This window comes from Balaenoptera physalus (assembly GCF_965194825.1).
Source record: "Balaenoptera physalus genome assembly, chromosome: 1".
Classification (NCBI taxonomy): domain Eukaryota; kingdom Metazoa; phylum Chordata; class Mammalia; order Artiodactyla; family Balaenopteridae; genus Balaenoptera; species Balaenoptera physalus.
This window is the reverse complement of record NC_138882.1, coordinates 1,670,604-1,690,175: the sequence shown is the minus strand read 5'-3', so window position 1 is coordinate 1,690,175 and position 19,572 is coordinate 1,670,604. Positions and strand designations below refer to the sequence as shown.

Genomic DNA, 19,572 nt, shown 5'->3' with positions numbered 1-19,572 from the left:
GACTAGAAAAAGAGGTCAAATCTTACCAAAATTTAGATTTCACTTTGACTTCATTTTATTTTGAATATCCAAAGGAAGGAGGTGTTATATTTCTGAGTGTGTCTATATGTGTAACAAGTCAGAGTGTCTTTTCATCTACAAGGTACAATGAGTTAAACTTTTTAGACGTTCGTTTATTATAAAGATAGCTCTAAGACATGCATTTTGAGAAGAAATAGAAGGAAGATGTTAAGTTGAAAAATAGTGTTTTTCTTCCTTTCCTCCCTTTCTTTTTTCATTTCTTTACATAAAACTTGAAGAAATTCCATTTTCTGGGCTAACAGATTGCAGAGCTAACAGTCGTCATCTTTTAATAGGCTTCCAGCCAGGAAAGTTTTAATAAATCAATCTTCAATATTTAATGTCTATGTATTTCATAGCTCAGACGTTACTTAGATACTGTTAGTTTCATCTAGAAACTAAATGCAAAAGCAATCTTTCATTAGCTGGGGAAAAAACTCTCTTTAAAAACTCCTTCTGAGCTGAGACAAGTGAAATGAGTTAAATTCATCATTAAGATCATGGTCCCTGGAAGGATGCGTAAACCAGGTTCTTTATCAAACTGCATTATTAAATATTTAGTTGCATGAACCATTATTTAGAGAAATCTGGAGAAACGATTACCGTCTTCTGGGAATTTTATAACCTGTGTGATCAATAACCTGCTACAGATTGTGATTTTTGTTTTAGAAGTTCTATTCAAGCCACAAATATTTATTGAGTACCAGCCGTGTGCCACATGTTTTATAGAACTAGGATGTATTTCCTCAAGGAGCAGCAAATGTAAGAATAAAAGAATTAGGTCAAGATATTAATGAATTGTAATATGAATGTGGTATATCAAGATGAGTGCATTTTAGGGATGGCACAAAATAGGTATAGATATTTGTTAGATAAATAATTATTAGATAATAAAATAAATTAATAGCTGGCACAAGATAAATAGCTGGGAGAGTATTCGATAAAGAGCTGTTGGACTCAGTCACTCGATCTGTAGCAGCGTTTATTCCTCCCAGAGTTTGCTGAGCACCTGCTGCTGCCAAGCACCGTGGCAAGCGCAGACCGAACAGCCGTGAGCTGACGAGTATGGTCTGAGCCCCTGCGAGGTGTATACGCTAGGGAAGAGGAACGACGGTAATTACACTTGTGATAGATGCTGTGCCTGGTGCCTTACAGAAGATCTGCCTACCGTAGACTCGCCTTCTCTGGGGGGATCAGAGAAAGTCACTCTCGGGGTGTGATGCCCGAGTGAGAACTGCAGGGCAAATAACAGCCAGGGGAGGGGGAGGGGCGGGTGTTCCAGGCAGAGCAGGCAGCCACCGCAGAGACACCAAGCGGAGGACGGTGCTCGATCCTTCGGAGAAGCTGGAAGGAGACGTGGCAGCTGGAGTGCAGAGAGTGAGGGACAGAGCCGTCTACGGTGAGGCCCGCGGCGCAGGCAGGGCTCCGTGATGCAGTCTCACCCCCAGCGAGGAGGTTGTGGGTTTATGTGCCGAGAACCATGGTGAGCCACCGGAAGAGTTTTTTGAACCGCTTTGCAGAGATGTGCTTCACACAGCGTGTAATTCACCAGTTCAACGCAGCCATCACCACAGTCAATTTTAGAGCATTTTCATCACCTTAAAAAGAAATCCCGTACCCTTTAGCTGTCACCACCCCGTCTGCCCATTCCCCAGAGGCCTGAGCAACCCCTCATCTACTCTCTGTTTCTGTCGAGTTGCCTGCTCTGGAGGTTTCATCTAAGTGGAATCGGAATGTGGTCTTCTGCGACTGGCTGCTTTCCCTCAGCGGCGTGTTTTCAAGAGTCGTCTGCGTTGTAGCGTGCACCAGTGCTTTGTTCTTTTCATGGCCGCATACTGTTCCGTTACGTGGACACACTGCATGTTGTTTGCCATTCATAGGTTGGGGACATTCGGATTGTTTCCACCTTTCAGCTATTTGAAGAATGTTATTATAAACATTCATGTGCAAGTTTTTGTGTGAACATATGTTTTCATTTCTCTTGGGTGTGTACCTAGGAGTAGAATTTCTGGGTCATCTGTCAGTAGAAGATTTTAGACAAAAAAAAGTTGATGTGACTTACATTTTTAAAAATTCTGCCTTTTAAACTCTGGTTGCAGTATTGCATACGAAGTGGACAGGGGAAGAATGGACAGGAATGGATGTGAGATGACCAGTTAGGAGACCACTGCAGAGGAGCGATCGTGAAGAAGAGCAGTAGCTGGCACTGAGGTAGTCGTTGGAAGAGGTGGAAAAGAGTGAATGTGCTCAACGTTTATTTAGGGGGTGCTTCCAGCAGCATGGCAAGCAGGCCCACAAGGGCCCTGTTCCTATTATAAACAGACGAAAGGGTGGCTCAGTTCAGAAGAATGAAAGGGAACTCTCAGGTGACAGAAATGAAGAGACCCCAAAAGCCAGAATGGTCTGAGTGGCCCAGGGTGGTATGAGACCTAGAGTCTGGAGGCTCCGGTTTAGTGCCGTGTGTGGATGTAAGACACGTGACTGTGGACCTGACTAGGCTTGGATCCATCACCAAGAACCTGTGTAGAGCTGGAATTTTCAAAGGGCTGCCCAGTTCTTTGCCCACGGTCCAAAGATGTGTCAAGAGTCCGGGCAGGTTTTTTTCTTAAGAATATATATAGGGACTTCCCTGGTGGCACGGTGGTTAAGAATCCGCCTGCCAATGCAGGGGACACAGGTTTGAGCCCTGGTCCAGGAAGATCCCACATGCCGCGGAGCAGCTGAGCTGGTGCACCACAACTACTGAGCCTGCGCTCTAGAGCCCGAGAGCCACAGCTACTGAACCTGCACGCCACAGCTAGTGAAGCCCACGTGCCTAGAGCCCGTGCTCTGCAACAAGAGAAGCCACCACAATGAGAAGCCTGCGTGCCGCAACGAAGAGTAGCCCCTGCTCGCCGCAACTAGAGAAAGCCCGCACGCAGCAACAAAGACCGAATGCAACCCCAAAATCAATCAATCAATCCACTTCTTACCTAAAAAAAAAAAAGACTTTATATATTTTTTAAAGAATATGTTTATATATTCTTTCTGAGATTCTTCTCCATTATAGGTTATTACAAGATATTGAATATAGTTTCCTGTGTTATACAGTAGTCTTTGTTGTCAGAAAAATCTTTTATGGGATATTTTTACTACTCATATAGTTTGGAAAGCCCAAGCCAAGAATTTAACATAGGAAGTAGGTCTGTACTCTTAAAATTTTGGGGCCATCATGGCACAAACAAATTCAAAACTACCTTGAAGATAAACACATCTTCAACCTGGGGTCCAAGGGATTTCTGTACAACAGTCCCCACCAGAGACAAACTCACACAGAACACTGTGAACACTGGAGAGGGAGAGGCACCGTGAGGGAGAGCTCCCGGGGCAGGGTCTAGATGTTCAGGATGCAGATGAGCGGCAGACAGAAACCTCAGACCGTGACTTCAGTCGGTGATGTTGACAAAAATTAGTCAGTTGATCTAAGAAGTGGAGAATTTTATTTGAGCCGGATTTGAGGATTATAACCTGGAAGAACATCTCAGCAAGCTCCAAGAACTGTTCCACCCGTTAGAGGTCACGGCACAGTAGCATAAGTTTTTGAGACACAAGGCTGTACGCGAAATGACGTCTTATTGACAGGTCACACAAGCCACGTCTGAGCGTCATCGTGGCCCCATCAAGAAGGAAGGTTATCTTTAAGGCGCTGCTTGTTGGTGCTGGGAGAACGCTGCTCTTCGTGGCTGAGCAGGTGTTCCTGCCGATGGAGGTTTGGTCGATGTAAAATGCAGATATGCCCTGCACAGTAAGGGGGAGAGCGGGGGCCAGAGGGCAGAGCGGATGTGTTTATGTCTGAATTGTTCTGGTCTTGCCATAAAATATGAACTTTATTTCACAGTAACAATAATTAGAAGTGACCAGCTGTACTAAAGATAGAGCGAGCGATCTAGAGGAGCAGTGAGGTAAGTGTATCAGGAGTAGCTGTTGAGACAGAAGGTGTTGCACATGCACTGTTGTATCCGGTAGAGAGCTGCTACAGGAACCTGCGTGTGTAAGGCGTCTAACAGCCGTCTAGTGAGAGGCTGCCGTGTGCCCGGCGCAGGGGCGTTAAGGATCCAAGGTCAGGGAAAAGCTAGCCCGTGTCTGTGTGGAAGGCAGCTCAGAAGCTGCAGTACAGTGTCTGATGTGGGAACAGAGGGGGTCTGGAGTAGAGGGGCAGGGAAGGGGCCGCAGAGGAGGTGCCTGGGCTTGAGTTTTGAGAGGCTGGTCATAACAGGAGGGTGGTATTTTAGAGGGACATGAGAAATTCGGGGAACAAGTTCACTGTGCCTGGCACTGGGAGGAGGGCAAGGCCAGTGCAGCGTTTTCGCAGGTGTCTTTTGTGAAGTAGGTTTAGGTGCAGAAAAAAAGTGTTCTGTGGCCCAGCGAATTTGTGAAACGACGGCTTAAACACAGGTAAACGGTTGCTTCAAAACCTGGGGATCGCTCCTCTCCAGGGCGTGGGGCTGGTTAGAATTTGCAGCAGTTGCCAGATTTCTGTGTCCATCGAATAGTTTTGTTTTTTCACAGAAACCTGACTGGTACTCCATTGGGAATACTTTGGAAATTGTGGCACTAGAGAGAGGCGGGCAGGAACCACATGGTGTAGTTTCTGTCTGTGCCGTGCTGAGAAACTTGAACTTCCGCTCTCAGAGCTGTGGACTGGAGTGCTTTCAGCCGGGGAATGGCTTGATCAAATAAAACGTCATTTAAGCCTTTACAGAATTACAGCCGTTCAGTTTCTCCTTCAGACAAACACACGCTGAAAGAAAAAAAGCACATGTTTTGAAAACAACTAAATGTTCCTTCTGAAAGAGCATGCTGGGTACTAATTCTTCTCTTGAAGCTGCAGCTTTCTCTGTAATCAGCTCCTTGTGGAAGCATTTTGGCTCTTGCTGAGAAATGGAGGCCTGGAGCCTGTGTTGACAGGTCCCCTTGGAAACAATTAGCATCAGGCAAATGGGTCTTCAAACTGGCCATAGCAAGACCTGCCCAGCAGAAAAGTCATCTCAGAAAGAATCTCTGTTTGCAGGGTAACTAGAGCTCGTGCATTGGGGTGTGGGTCTTCCCATGGAACCGGCACGCCTGACTTTCCCTTTCTGAGCCGGTTTTGTTCGAAGAGGGGGGAAGTGGACGCGTGCAGCGCCTGGCCAGGGAGTGGGCGCCGCTCTCTCCGGGGGTGGGGGGGGTGGCCCTTCGCTCAGCCTGTGAACTACAGATATGATTACAGATTCATCAGTAGACAGGGCTGGATGCAAGTGGTCATTATGATACCAAATCGTGATCAACACGGAAAGGTTAACACTAGATTTTTCTGAGGGATGATGGGTAATTTTTATTTTATTTTTATTTTTTCCTGTATTTTCCAAAGTTCCAGAGTGATGAAGAATTACCATTGTAATGGGGGTGGGGGGCAGGTGAGCTCGAAAAAAAATTAATTCTGTGGACAACAGTCTCTGTTATGATGTAAGTCTGTGAAGATGGCCACAGTCATTGAAGAGTAGACACAGTAGTCAAGCGAGTCAAGGTAATTTATGCAGGATTCTAGATAATTTGTGATTTTGTTACATAAGCTCAGGGCAGGACCTCTGAAAGTTTATTACTTTTGAGAAGGGCACAGTCTTGGATTTACAAAGTTCCTTTTTAAAATTTTCTTTCTTTTTCTTTTTTTTTTCTGAAAAGCTCCCCTGTGACCAGTGTGGTCCTTTTACCTGATGGAAAGGAAGAGGAGTTATGCCCCTGTTTTGCAGATGGAAATGCCGAGGCCCTAAGAGCATGGAGTGATTTGCCTGATATCACACCTTGAGTCAGGCACAGTGGAGACCATAACTCAAGCCTCTTTTTCCTCCCCATTGAACTCACTAACCATTTCTTCTTTTGGATTAAAAAAAAGTTTTGGTCCAGGGGCCAGTGCATCTCCATCAGTGGCCTGGAACGCGGCAGTCTCTGCCTTCATGGCACTCTGATCACTGCATCCCATTTTGGGGTTGCTCCTGAGGACGGTAGAAACCACCAGCGTCCTCCGATTGTGCAGGGGTTGACTGGGCTGGCGGACGGCAAGGTGGAGAGGGCACACGGCACAGCACGCAACTGGCAGAAGGCGGCAGGGTGTCAGGGCAGGCAGCAGCTGTCGCAGGGCGTGGCGGCTGCCTGCATTCCCAAAGCCCCAGGTTTTCCTTAGCAACAGTGTCAACAACTCCCGGGGCTAATGTTGGAGTCTGCGGGCTCCCGCCTTTGATCCTCTTGCCCCAGCCCTGAATTTTACACCTTCTTTTTTATTGGTGCCCTTTCTTTTCTTGTAGAAATGGCCAAAGCAGTTTTTCTCTACAAGAAGCTAAAGTTATTTGTCTTTCCCAGATAGCTCACATGCGACTTGCTTTGTTTGGTCTGTTCACGGCCGAGTCATATATACCGCACGTGTTGACCTTCTTGAATCCTTTGGGGTCTTTATAAGCTGGGTAGTTATTCCACTAAGTGAAGCTGTCAGCAGATTAATTTGGCATCGTCTTTGGAATGTCAGAAATTTAAAACAAGTAATTAAACACTGAGTCATGGTTTTTAAAAGTTGTTTGACTCATCTCCCTGTCTCCAAGCTAAAGTCAGGCAGTTGTCAATTCAAGGAGGTGTTCTAGAGAAGAGGTTCCCAAGCTCCTCCAGCCTCTCTCAGTTCTTGTTCTGAAATGAGTATTTTCTTTCCCTAAGAGACCGCAGCAGTGCTGAACTTACCAGGCTTTTCTCTGCTGGTATAAGTAGTTCTCTCTCTTCCTAACTAGGAACAGGAAGAGAGTGAAATGTATGCAGCGGTTGGTACATTCTCTTAAGTATTGCCGTGCTGGAGGTTTCTGGGTTGCTTGTATGATTAGTTATTATGTTAGCCCATTAGCTGTTAAAGATTACGCTTGCTTGACTCCTTTCTTGCCTTAGTTAGGAAGTCAGTTTCTGCTGTTTTGTCGCTGAGCACATGCCATGTCGTGCAGCGTTGGGTGTTGTTGATTCTGGGGGCCGCTTTTTTCATGTCTCACAAGCTCCGCCATCAGGACATGTCATCACTGCCAGTTGTCATCCCGACACGTGTGTGCATTTGGTCATCGGTGCTCACGTTACTTCTGCTGGGTTATGTGCATTGCTGGTACTAAATATGTCTAAATAAGTCTGAAAGAGCCCTTTCGATAACTATTAAAGTAAGTCATTTTTAAATGGTGATAGAAGAGCATGTGTGATTGACACCTGATTGGCACCGCTTTCTCGGCGGTAAAGTGCTGGTGCGTCCTGCAGTTGATGACGGGCCAGATCTGATGGCACTAGTTAGCCAGTGGGAAAGATGCTGTTGGTCTGTATTTAAAACCACCAAGTGGGAAGTGACTATAATGCATGTGGGGTGATCAAAATGTTTTTAAATTGATTATGGTGATAATTGCGTAACTGTGAGTATACTGAAAGCCGCTGAATGGTACACTTAAACGGGGATGTGAATTATATCTTAGTAAAGCTGTTTAAAAATAACACTCGGACCATTTCGCCCCACTCAGCAGTTCTGGGAAAGAAGACCTGGTTGGTGCCTGCTGAGACTTACTACAGTAAGATGGAAGGGCCTGGAATTTAGACGTCTTATTATCTTTTTTCTGTATTTCTGTTGCTAAACACAGCTGCTGAGACATGAACCCTCTTCATTTCCAGAGACAGTGGCGTTTGTCACACAGTTCCTTAGCACACCACCTAACAGTTCAGGAGTGGTGGCTTAAAAATGTTGTCCCCCCACCCCACAGGACACACGCATTCCAGAAGCGGCCAGGAAGCTGGCTGTCTGAAGCTGCAGAGCCTCTGGCGGCTCTGCCCCAGCTCCCAGCCACTTAAGAGTACAGCCAGCAGTCACCCGACACCTGCTGCACAAAGCTCTTATCAGCCGTGTGTTTACAGTTAATCTCCTTCTGATAAAGTGGTTCTTTTTTCAGAGCTGTGAGTGTTGGTGACATGTGGGAGGGACCAAAATTTTGTGCCCTCACTGAAGCCCCCCCCATACCAGGTGATTTTCCCATGTTGGAAGAAGATGGTCGCTTGTGACAACCTCACAAAACGAGCTCTAGTGTTTACTAGGGAAGGACAGCCGGAGGAGTGGGCACTTTTTCAACAAATTGGGCTTCTGGGAAAGCTGCTGCACAGGTGTGTGGCAGGTGTGTGGCAGGTGTGTCTGAGGTGCTTGACTTCTCACCTGTGATGGTTTGATCTGGCAGTGGAGTCCTTGCCGTTCCCGGTTTTATGGAAATGGGAGGCGCAGGAGGTTGATCTTTGTGTTCTGGGTTTGCGGGCCGACTGGTGTGCCGAGCTGGGCGCCCGTGAGCGCTGGGCCTGGAGGGGCAGGAGCCGCAGGTGAGTGTCTGCTTGGCAGCTCTGATGGCCGAGAGCGTCTTTCTGCTCTCCGTCGCGCCTCTTCCTGGTGGTTCTTTGGGAAGCTGGCTGGTTGCGCACGCCATTTGGGCGCTATGGTTGGGGTGGGGGGTGGTAAGAATAAGATGCAGTGGTCGGAATAGCCAGTTGGCAACTATTCTGGTTTTTCTTCCTATTCCTAATTGATTTAAACATGTGCGCTGACTTAAGGATCCCATCCAAGAGATTAGAGTGGCAGAGGATGGTTAAGAATTTCAGGAAGTAGAAACATGCATCTCTTTTTAAGAGGGAACTGGTATCAGTAATGTTATACTTAAGTTGGATAGTAGTACACAGGTGGTGGTTGTATTGTTTATATCCTTTATAGCTTAAGTATTACATAGTATATATTTTAAGTAAATAAGACGGGAAAAATGTCAGATATTTAGGGCAATTACAGAGAAGCTGGTTTAGGTATGTGAAGGCATAGATCGCTCCTTGAGTTGGCCTTTGAACAGGAAATTATAAAATGAAGAGACTAACTCATTGAGGTCTGGGTAAAAGCACTTTGCTTACTACAAACTGTACAGTCAGATTGAATCTTTTCTATTTCATTTTTTTCATACTTTATTTTTTATTTTATTTATTATTATTTTTGGCTGCATTGGGTCTTCATTGCTGCGCACGGGGCTTTCTCTAGTTGCGGCAAGCGGGGGCTACTCCTCGTGGTGCGCGGGCTTCTCATTGCGGTGGCTTCTCGTTGCGGAGCACGGGCTCTAGGCGAGGGCTTCAGTAGTTGTGGAACGGGTGCTCAGTAGTTGTGGCTTATGGGCTCTAGAGCGCAGGCTCAGGAGTTGTGGCGCACGGGCTTAGTTGCTCCGCGGCATGTGGGATCTTCCCGGACCAGGGCTCGAACGCATGTCCCCTGCATTGGCAGGCGGATTCTCAACCACTGCACCACCAGGGAAGTCCCAATCAGGTTGAATCTTAATGGTAATAAATGTTTTCCCATACGTGTGAGAAGTTTCCTCATTGATCTTGGTTGCTCAGAGGAGCAGATTGTAGACAGTTCAAAATGGGGCTGAGTCAGGCACTTAGGCGCCCCTGCGGCTGGCCGTCATCGCAGCCCCATGGGGAGACTGCTCGTTGGACCGTCTGCCCAGCCTGCCAGAACTGGTCTGTTCTCTCCCTGCTCCTCCTCTCCTTCCTGTATTGTGTGTCTTTGGCGATCGTGCCGCTTTGTGTTCCCTGAACGTGTTTGATGTCCGCGCTGACCCTTCTTTCTGGGACAGCCTTCTGTCACCTTCTCTGCTGAGCAGAGTTCTGTTCGTACCGTAAGAGCCCCTGAGATTCACCCCCCTGCCGCCTTCCCGTTCCCCCAGCCCCAGGCTGAAGCCGGGGTCCTCTTGCCAGTGTTCTTCTGTGGCCCTGTCCTTAGGGCTGGTCCAGCTGACACCCCTGCATCGGGAGCTCCGGGAGGTGCTCCTTCTGCTGGGTTTTCTTCATACCGCAGAGCCCACTACTCAGCAAGGAGTCGGGTAAATGGGTGGGGATGAACAAGCCGCTGTGTAGTGATCCTGGTGTCCAGAGGGGGGCAGCAGAGGCACGCCTGTTGATCCACTTCGCAGAAGGCTGGCTCCCCAAGACCCCGTCCTGTGTTTGGCTCGGTGTGCGGGTAAGCACACCTACCCCATTCCACTTCAGGAGTTTTAATGTAGGCAGAGAAGGTGTGTCCCCGCAGGTGGCGGTTCCTTCACGTGAGAGCAGCAGGCACAGGTGGCAGCCCCCCCGGGCTGCCAGGCAAGAGCCCTGGTTTGCTCTCCAGCTGAGTGCACAGCTTGTGCGTCGAGGTTGCCTTTTAGCTTCTGAATCGGGCCGTGTGGAGTTAGGAGGTGGCTGTCCTGCCGCTCGCGCGTTCAGTGCTGTGCGAGGACTGCAGGTGCGACACGAGAGAGGCCTGCCTGCCTTGTGCCCTCGAGACTGAGGGCGCCGGGTACGCGCCTCGGAAACCATGAGGCCGCGTGGGGGGCGGACCCTCGAGGGCAGACTGTGTAGGTGGCGTACTGCGCGCTCGGAGGAGGAGGCGGGTCCTGTGAGACGGGAGGCCGTGGCGGCATCTCAGGTGGCCTCAGACATGCGAAAGGTGTAGACTGGGTTAGAGAATTAGCGTTCTGAATGCTTACCGTACGCCAGTACTCCCTAGATGCATTTAATCCTCATAGCTTTGTGAGACGAATAATATTATTTTCTTTAATACATATAAGAAAATTAAGGCTCAGATGATGGGCCCTGCCCACAGTCACAGAGCCAGGAAGTGGCAAAGCCAGGATTCAAAACCGGGTCTTTGGGACTTCACAGCCCATGTGCTCTGACCCCACCGGTCCGTGTCCGAGGAGCCGGTCTCCCCTGGGCCGTGCGATACCGTCAGCTGGCACTGTGGGCACAGGGGTTGGGCTCTCTTGATGTTTTGTTTTTTGAAGGAAGTGAGTATCTGTCTTGGGAGAAACCACTTCTGAAAGCAAAGTAAATTGAAAGCTTTCCGTCCTCTCTGGAATCCGAATGGGGAATCCGGGCTTTTGGAAACCAACTGAGGCATCGTCTTGGCGGCCATCAGGCTGGTCCAGCATTCTGTGCTGGGCGTAGGGAGTTTCCCTTGGGGAGGATCCCAGAGCCGGGGCGCACAGTGCTTCCCAGAAGGAGCACCAAGAGCTCACTGGTGACGGGGACGGAGGCGCACCTGCCCACGTGCCTGTCCTTCCCGGGCCGCCGCCTTACCCCACTCTCCCTGTCACTCTCGAGGGAGGTCTCTGACCCCACTCTGTCCCCCACCTCCTGCTCCCTCTCCAGCCTGCCAAATCGGAGCCCTGCCCCCTCGCCCGTCCGGCGCCTCCACCGCGGACTCTCCGTGCCCTTGGTCGTGGGCCACTGCCTTCTGGAACCTGTGTCTTCCACGGCCTCTGGTTCCAGTCTTCCCTGCCCCTCCGTCCTTCCCCGCCGCCCCTGCTCTGTGCTCTTCCAGCCCTTCCGCCTCGGCAGGCACCTGGGGCTTCCTGGGCTTCCTCCTCTTCTCCTCCCAGGACCCTCCTGAGCTGCTCTGCCGCCTCCTGCATCACTCGGGTCTCTGTTTCCCGCCTGGATCTCTCTGCGGAGCTTCCCGACACCACGTGTACAGCGGCGCCTGACTTCCGGCGGCCACCCAGAACTCTAGCCGTATCTGGCCATTCTTTTCCTTTCCCGCATATTTCTTCACCTGTTTAAAGTATTGCTGCAGGTATGCATTTCCTTTAGTTCCCAGGTCCTCTTCAGGACAAGGGTATAAAGAAATAAACCAAACCACTCCCTTCCCTGTGACCCTAAAAGGCAAGAAAGAGCCTTTCTTGTTAGTTAATGGCTAAGCTGACACTAGAACCCAGGAACACCATTCCTAGTTAGAAACGGCGAGGAAAACCTGCACTAACGCCTGGCCGCCGTGGGGGCTGCGTCCTCTGCAGGAGAATTCGGTCCCTCTTGTCACCTGTCCCTTGCGGCTTGTCCGGGATGGCCGTACTGCATGTGAATGGCAACCTCTGGAGATACGAAAGCATCCTTTCCCCAGATGGAGTGTTGCCGATGGCAGACTTTTGGAAAATATCAGGGGACACTAAGAGAAGCCTAACGTAAGACAGTACCCCCCTCCTGATGTTGCTAGATTTGGAAAAAGGAATGTCTTGCTGCATGAATCCACACAGCTGGGGTGCCGTGGCGCTAGGTGAAGAGCCCGTTTTCGTGTGGTGCTGGGGCCAGGTGGCCGGTCCTGCTCCCTTTAGGTCTCACCTGCCAGCGCTGTGACCCTGGGTGGGTGCTTCAGTGTTTCCTTGGGCCTCGGTCAGCTCTTCCGTGAAACGGGAATGATTTTATCCTCTCTACCTGAAGTCTTGAAGTTAGATCATGTGGCTCCTCGAACTCATAACATCTTTAGCCACAGGTCCGTGCTCTGTTCTTCTCTGGCTCATCGCCTGCCCCGTAGCTGTCCCTGCGTGCTTCCAGGTTGATCTTTAGGAAGTTCCTTCTCATCTCTCTGAAGCGTACCTGTGCCTGTGCAACCTCATTCACAGGATGTAGTCCGAGGAATGACAGGCCGTGGTAGAGGACCAGTAGGCATTCTGTAATTAATGACCGCAGCATCCCGAGTGCTATAAAGACATACACTCAACTTGGTTCCTGCCCCGTTTGAAGTTAACCGTTAAGTACCATTCTGTCTTCACAGATTTTAAATGTAGGACTCCCTAAAGCTATTCCAAACACCAGTTTCCTGTTAGTGGGCTCTGGATGAGAGATTATTCTCTCATCATTCTGGGGAAAACAGCTTTGTACTCTCCCTGGAAATCTTCTTGGTTATTTTCCTTTCATTCTTCTACTTAAAGTAGCTTTATTTTACTTAGCCCTTCAAACCTGCATGGAGAATATTTTCATGGGCATTAAGACCGCTTCCCAATGAATTATCCATTTCTGGGAAAAATAATTAAGGGGAGCTCTTTATTAGACCAGATGGGATGGATATTCTAGCACCTTTCTTTCTTTGCCAAATCGCCACGTGGAGCTATTAACGTGAGGATGGAAACAGTGCAGCAGGAGCGGTGGTGATGCGAGAGCAACAGTCAGGCCGTCCGGTCCTCACAGCAGCCCTGCTGATTTCTGCTCATACCTATTGCATCTGCTGATACCTTTGCTGCGTAAGAAACTTGGGTTTAGAGTGCGTAAACGTTTTATCCGAGATCGCCTAGCAAGGAAGTTGAGGAGCCAGGGTTCAAACCCAGGCGGTCTGATTCCCATGTCAGGGTACTTTATCACCACACTGTACTTGTCAGAAGATAGTCGAGGTCTTTTATTATTATGATGATGGTTTTCTTGATGTTCATTGATGATTTGCTCTAGGCATTTTGCACAGCTTCTTAAGATAAAATTAGCCGTTGTGTAGTATGTAAAGGAGCACTGTGAACTTGAGAGGCAGAGAACAAATTATTTTTGTGTAGTCATGCTTAAATTCTCTGCTAAGTGTTTGAATTCCACTGATCATGTAACCTCAGAGTCATAGCAAATACAAAGAAAAATGCTTCCTGCCCTCTAGGAAACAGGAGTAGGAAACAGAGTAGACAGAAACAGCGTAGACAGGCGCGGTAATTATAAGACTTCAGCATCGAATCCCTTCCTCTGTCACTGCATTGCAGATGTTAGCCTAGTTTTATCTGGAGGCCAGAGCACGGATGGCTGTGAAGCCACGGCTGCCACTGTGCTTCCGTCGCAGGACCTTGTGGGCCGAGACCATCGTCTTTTCAGGGCGGTGAAGAGCCACGTGACGCACAGGTTCACGAGGCCCAGATGGTGTGCTGGCTGTGGGTGTGGTCTGGCACGGGCGTTGCCAAGTTTTGTCTGTAAACGGCCAGATAACATACATTTTAGGTTTTGCAGGCCATTTTGTCTCCATTGCAAATATTAAACTCTGCTGCTGTCGTTGGTAAAACTTGATTTACAGGATGTGGCAGCCAGGGTTGGCTCCAGGACTACAGTTTGCTCCCCTGTCTGGGTTTAGAAGGTACAAGGGCTCAGGCTCTACTGAAGACGCGGTGTGTCCCCCAGGAAACCGTACGTTAAGGTGCATCACTTCTGTGAATTTGGAATCCATACCTGGGTAAGCGAAAGTGGATGAAAATGTTCCTTCCCTCCTCAAAAACCTTTAAAGCTCAAGTACTGGGGGTTTCTGGGTTTGGTTTTTATAGATTTTTTTTTCTTACAACTTAGTAAAAGTTTCATATATTGACACAGGTTACAAAGTAATATACATAATATTCATTAAAAATGGACTATAATATACTATATATAGGTATAGAATAGACATACATAGATAAAAATCTAGACATACGTGTAGTAGAATAAAAATGGGCTTATCTTCATGTGGTAGAATTCAGTTTATTTTTATTTTCACATGTTGATCTGTTTTCTAATTTTTTCCGGAAAAAGCATGTATGATTTCAAATATTTAAGACTCCAAGTGAGGCAAAAGGCCCTCGATTTCACCCCCAGACCTGTTTCTACCAGCTCCATCGCTCTCATTCCGTAAAACTCGCCGGAGCAGGCAGTGCGATAGGCCGGTCAGAAGCTTGCGCCTTCGCCGTGGCGTCTGCCTAGGACGCAGAGAAGAGACAGCAGTCAAGAAGTGGTGCAGTGGGGTGCGGTGTGTGTTTGCAGGTGGAGGTGGTATGCGAGGACGCTGGCTGGTAACCCGGGCAGCATCTCCTGAGCGGGTCGTCCTCGGTGTGCCCACCGACTCCAGGGCAGGTCCACGGCTTTGCAAGTCTGGGGACTCGGGATTTTCCACTTCACCCAGAGGAGAGGAATCTATTAAGGAAAGAGGCACACATGCCGAACTCACAGTGGATTGAGGCACGTATGGCAATTCCAGTTTACTAATCCACGTGGAGGAAAATAATCTCTTAACATATAGCCTGGTTGAGAACTTCTGTTTCAGGCTATGGCATATCTTGTAATAGACAAACCCTCCTACTGAGAATAACCAGAAAAGCTGGATAAGCATAAGAAAAAAAAGTCTTTGATGGCACTGGAGAGATGGTAAGGAAGTGAGGACTTGAGGGACCCAGATCCCAGAGAGAAGGAAAGCATAGGAGGCGAGCCCAGCACCCGGCTGTGCTTGTCCCCCAAGGTGCTGGCTGACCAGTGAGGCAGTGGCTACAAGGCTGAGAAGCTGGGTGAGGTTTCCAGCCATCTCTCAGTGCTTAGGGAACAGAAATTAGAGTTCAGAAACAGGGGCCCCAGTGGACACCCCAGACTTCCCCTGGGACCATCGAAGGGCTGCCTTCTAGCAGGAGGGGCTTGCCAGACATGGCCAGCTCTGTAAAGACTGAAGCCCAGCTTCCAGGCGGCTCAGTCTCAAAGTGGGTGAAGGGGGTTTGCTTACCCCATGGTTTTCACAGTGTGGTCTCCACATCAGCAGCGTCACCTGAGAACTAATCAGAAATGCAGATTCCCAGACCCCCTCCACACCTGCTAAATCAGGGCTTCTGAGGGGAGAGCCTCATGAGATTTGTATTTCACAAGCCTTCCAAGTGATTCTGATGCAATGAAAGTTTGAGAACCAGTTTCTTAGCCTAACTAAGCCAGAGAAAAGAATGTCCTCTCTGGAGGATGACAACATCTTCCAGAGCTGCAAGTTATTACTACATTGTTTCATTAAAAATTCTGGCATTAATTCAAAAATTACCAGACATACTGCATAATAAGACTGATTTACAAAAGACTAAGAGAAAATACAGACACTAGGAACAGACCCAGATATTGATTGTTATCAGATGTGGACTTTAAAATAATCATAGTAAATTATGGTTAATATGTTCAAGAAAATAGAAGACAAGATAGAGAATTTCAATAGAGAACTGCCCTCTCTTTGGAAAGATGGAAATGCTAGAACTGAAAAATAAAATAACAAATTAAGAAATTCAATTGTAGTAAATCAGCTGAAGAGAGGATTTGTGAACTGATTAGATTGGACAGTGGAAAACACCCAGAATGAAACCCAGAGAGAGAGGAGAATAGAAAATACAGGAAAAGTGTAGTAAATAATAGGAGGGTGGCCAGCGAGTTGTAATAGAAGTGTACCTGTAGTTGGAGAAGGAGAGGTGAGGGCTGGCTGCTTCTCCTGGGCACCACTTCTTCCTGAAAAGTGGCCGCTCAGACCGGTTATTCAGAGGTAGGCGTGTGGCCGACATTCTCCTGAAAATGAACAAAGCGAACCTGTCATTCTGAGTGCTGGTTGCCAATTGTAACATTTAAAGCAGAAATTAGAACTTTGGAAAACTTGTACCTGTCCCTGTGGGTGATACTGTTGACTGCTTCCCAATGTGGAAAGACTGTTCTGAGACCAAAGATAATATTAGAGAATGTGGGTTTTTTTTTTAACTTTTATTATTTTTTATTGATACAATTGAAATAAAACAATCTTTTTTGGTATACAACATAATGATTTGATAAGCATATTACAAAATGATTACCACAATAAATTTAGTTAACATCTATCACCACACATATTTTCCTTGCGATGAGCACTTTTAAGATCTGCTTTCTTAGCAGCTTTCGAATACATTAGTGTTGTTAACTGTAGTCACCTTGTTGTGCATACATTCCCAGGACTTATTTATCTTATAACTGGAAGTTTGTACCTTTTGACCACCTCCACCCACTTCGCCCACCCCCCCACCTCTGGCAACCACCAGTCTGTTCTCTGTACCCTATGAATTCAGTTTTTTAGATTCCACATACAAATGAGATCGTACAGTATTTGTCTTTCTCTGTTTCTCTTAGCATAATGCCCTCAAGGCCCATCCATGTTGTTGCAAGTGGCAAGATTTCCTCTTTTTTATGACTGAATAATATTCCATTAGGTATGTACATGTGCACACGCACGCAGGTGTGTGTGTGTGTATACACACACATATATATGCCGCATTTTTTTTATCCATTCATCTGTCAGTAGACACTTAGGTTGTTTCCGTATCTTGGCAATTGTGAATAGTCCTGCTGTGAACAATGGGGTACAGATTTAGTACAGATCGAGACTGCGATTTGGTTTCCTTCAGATAAACACCCAGAAGTGGAACTGCTGGATCATATGGTAGTTCTATTTTTAATTTTTCGAGGAACCTCCATACTGTTTTCCAGAGTGGCTGCACCAATTTACATTCCCACCAGCAGTGCATGAGGGCTCCCTTTTCTCCACACCCTCACCAGCACTTGTTATTTCTTATCTAATAGCCATTTTGACAGGTGTGAGGTGACATCTCACTGTGGTTCTGGTTTGCATTTCCCTGATGATTAGTGATGTTGAGCATCTTTTCATGTGCCTGTTGTCCATCTGTTTACCTTCTTTGGAAAAAGTCTGTTCAGATCCTCTGTCCATTTTTTTTTTTTTTTTTTTAAAGAGATATGCTCCCTGTACATTCACAGTAATTATTTTGGAATCCAGTCTTTGTTTTCAGATTCCTGGGGGATATTTTTCTTTTCTTTTCTTTTCTTTTTTTAAAATTTTTATTTATTTATTTATTTATGGCTGCATTGGGTCTTCGTTTCTGTGCGAGGGCTTTCTCTTGTTGCGGCAAGTGGGGGCCACTCTTCATCGCGGTGCGCAGGCCTCTCACTATCGCGGCCTCTCTTGTTGTGGAGCACAGGCTCCAGACGCGCAGGCTCAGTAGTTGTGGCTCACGGGCCTAGTTGCTCCGCGGCATGTGGGACCTTCCAGACCAGGGCTCGAACCCGTGTCCCCCGCATTGGCAGGCAGATTCTCAACCACTGCGCCACCAGGGAAGCCCCTCTGTCCATTTTTTAATCAGGTTGTTTGTTTTCTTTTGAGTTGTATGAGTTCTTTATCTAGTTTGGCTATTAACCCCTTATCAGATATATGACTTGCAAATATTTTCTCCCATTCAGTAGGTTGCCTTATTGTTTTGTTGCTGATTTTCTTTGCTGTGCAGAAGCAAAAAGTTTGATGAAGTCCCACTTGTTCATTTTTGTTTTTGGTGTCAAATCCAAAAAATCATTGCCAAGACTGATGTTAAGGAGCTTAAACCATATGTTGAAGAATGTGATTTTTTAAATTACTATTGCATAATGAAATGTGTCACCATTTGGGAGATTTTACCAAAGACACGCCTGGGTAAGACATTCCATCCAAAGTGCAAGATAGACCACTGGATTTCGGCATAACAGAATATGAAAATTCTGTTAACATCATTTCAGATTCCACATTGCGACTAACCTTGAAGAAATTACCACTTGTGTTTGACTATAGGATCAAAGAAGACTGTCCACAATTATCTGAAAAAGCTATTCTAGGCCTTCCCTGGTGGTGCAGTGGTTGAGAATCTGCCTGCCAATGCAGGGGACACGGGTTCGAGCCCTGGTCTGGGAAGATCCCACATGCCGCGGAGCAACTAGACCCGTGCGCCACACCTACTGAGCCTGCGCGTCTGGAGCCTGTGCTCCGCAACAAGAGAGGCCGCGACAGTGAGAGGCCCGCGCACCGCGATGAAGAGTGGCCCCCACTCGCCGCAAATAGAGAAAGCCCTTGCACAGAAACGAAGACCCAACACAGCCAAAAATAATAAATAAATAAATAAAAATTAAAAAAAAAAAAAAAAACTTATCAAAAAAAAAAAAAAAAAAAAAGCTATTCTAATACTCCTTGCTTTTCCAACTACATATCTGTGCAGGACTGGATATTTTTTATATATTTTAACTAAAACAACATATTGCAGCATATCAAATGCAGAAATGTATATGAGAATCGGGCTGTCTTCTATTAAGCCAACATTAAAGAAATTTACAAAAATGTAAAATAATGCCACTCTTACTAAATTTTTTTGTTTTAGAAAATTTAGTTATTTTTCATAAAAGATAAGTTATTGATGTTAACATGTAATAGGGCTATCATTTTCAGATGAATTAGTAAACACATGTTTAATTTCTCAACTTTACTGCCTAATAAGGTAAATATTAATAGATATACCCCACATAAACAAAAGCTGTTTGGGGATCCTCAATAATTTTTTAAAATATCAAAGGGTCCTCAGACCAAACAGTTTGAGAATCGTTGCTATAGGTACAAGTAGACCTAATTTTATTGTGCTTCACATTATCGCTTCCAGATACTGCGTTGTTCACAAATTGAAGGTTGGTGGCAGCCTGTGTCGAACAAGTCTCTCGGCGCCATTTTTCCAACAGCATCTGGTCACTTCATGTCTCTGTCACATTTGGTTATTCTCACAATATTTCAAACTTTTTCATTATTGTATTATGATATCTGTGATCAGTGATATTTGAGGTTAGCATTGTAATTGTTTGGGGTGCCACACACCACACCCATATGAAACCACAAACTTAATCAACAAATGCTGTATTTTTACTGCTCTACCCAGCAGCAGTTCCCCTGTCCCTCTCCCTCTCCTTGAGCCTCCCTATTCCCTGAGACACAACAATACTGAAATTAGGCCAATTAATAACCCTACGAGGGTCTCTAAGTATTCAAGTGAAAGGAAGAGTTGCACATCTCTCACTTTAAATCAAAAACTAGAAATTATTATCCTT

At 46.8% G+C, this 19,572-nt stretch overlaps 1 protein-coding gene and 1 long non-coding RNA gene across 10 annotated transcripts in view; one reads left to right on the top strand and one right to left on the bottom strand.

Moving 5' to 3' along the window:
* Positions 1-19,572, top strand: part of PPP1R12B (protein phosphatase 1 regulatory subunit 12B) — a 202,072-nt gene that overhangs the window by 85,605 nt on the left and 96,895 nt on the right. The window contains exon 1 of one of the 9 annotated variants that reach the window (XM_082413163.1): positions 8,098-8,238. The exons of 6 other annotated variants lie outside the window; for them this stretch is intronic. In XM_082413163.1, the coding sequence (XP_082269289.1) occupies positions 8,126-8,238 (113 nt within the window). In that variant the 5' untranslated portion in view covers positions 8,098-8,125. Of the gene's footprint in view, positions 1-8,097; positions 8,239-8,297; positions 8,446-11,625; positions 11,714-19,572 lie in introns of those variants that run through there. 2 more of the 9 variants (XM_082413164.1, XM_082413155.1) reach the window with 2 other exon arrangements.
* On the bottom strand, positions 13,265-16,845 carry LOC309637953. The gene is made up of 2 exons (XR_014250881.1): positions 15,395-16,845; positions 13,265-14,817 (listed from the first exon to the last, which is right to left on the bottom strand). It is a non-coding gene; the product is annotated as an uncharacterized lncRNA (long non-coding RNA).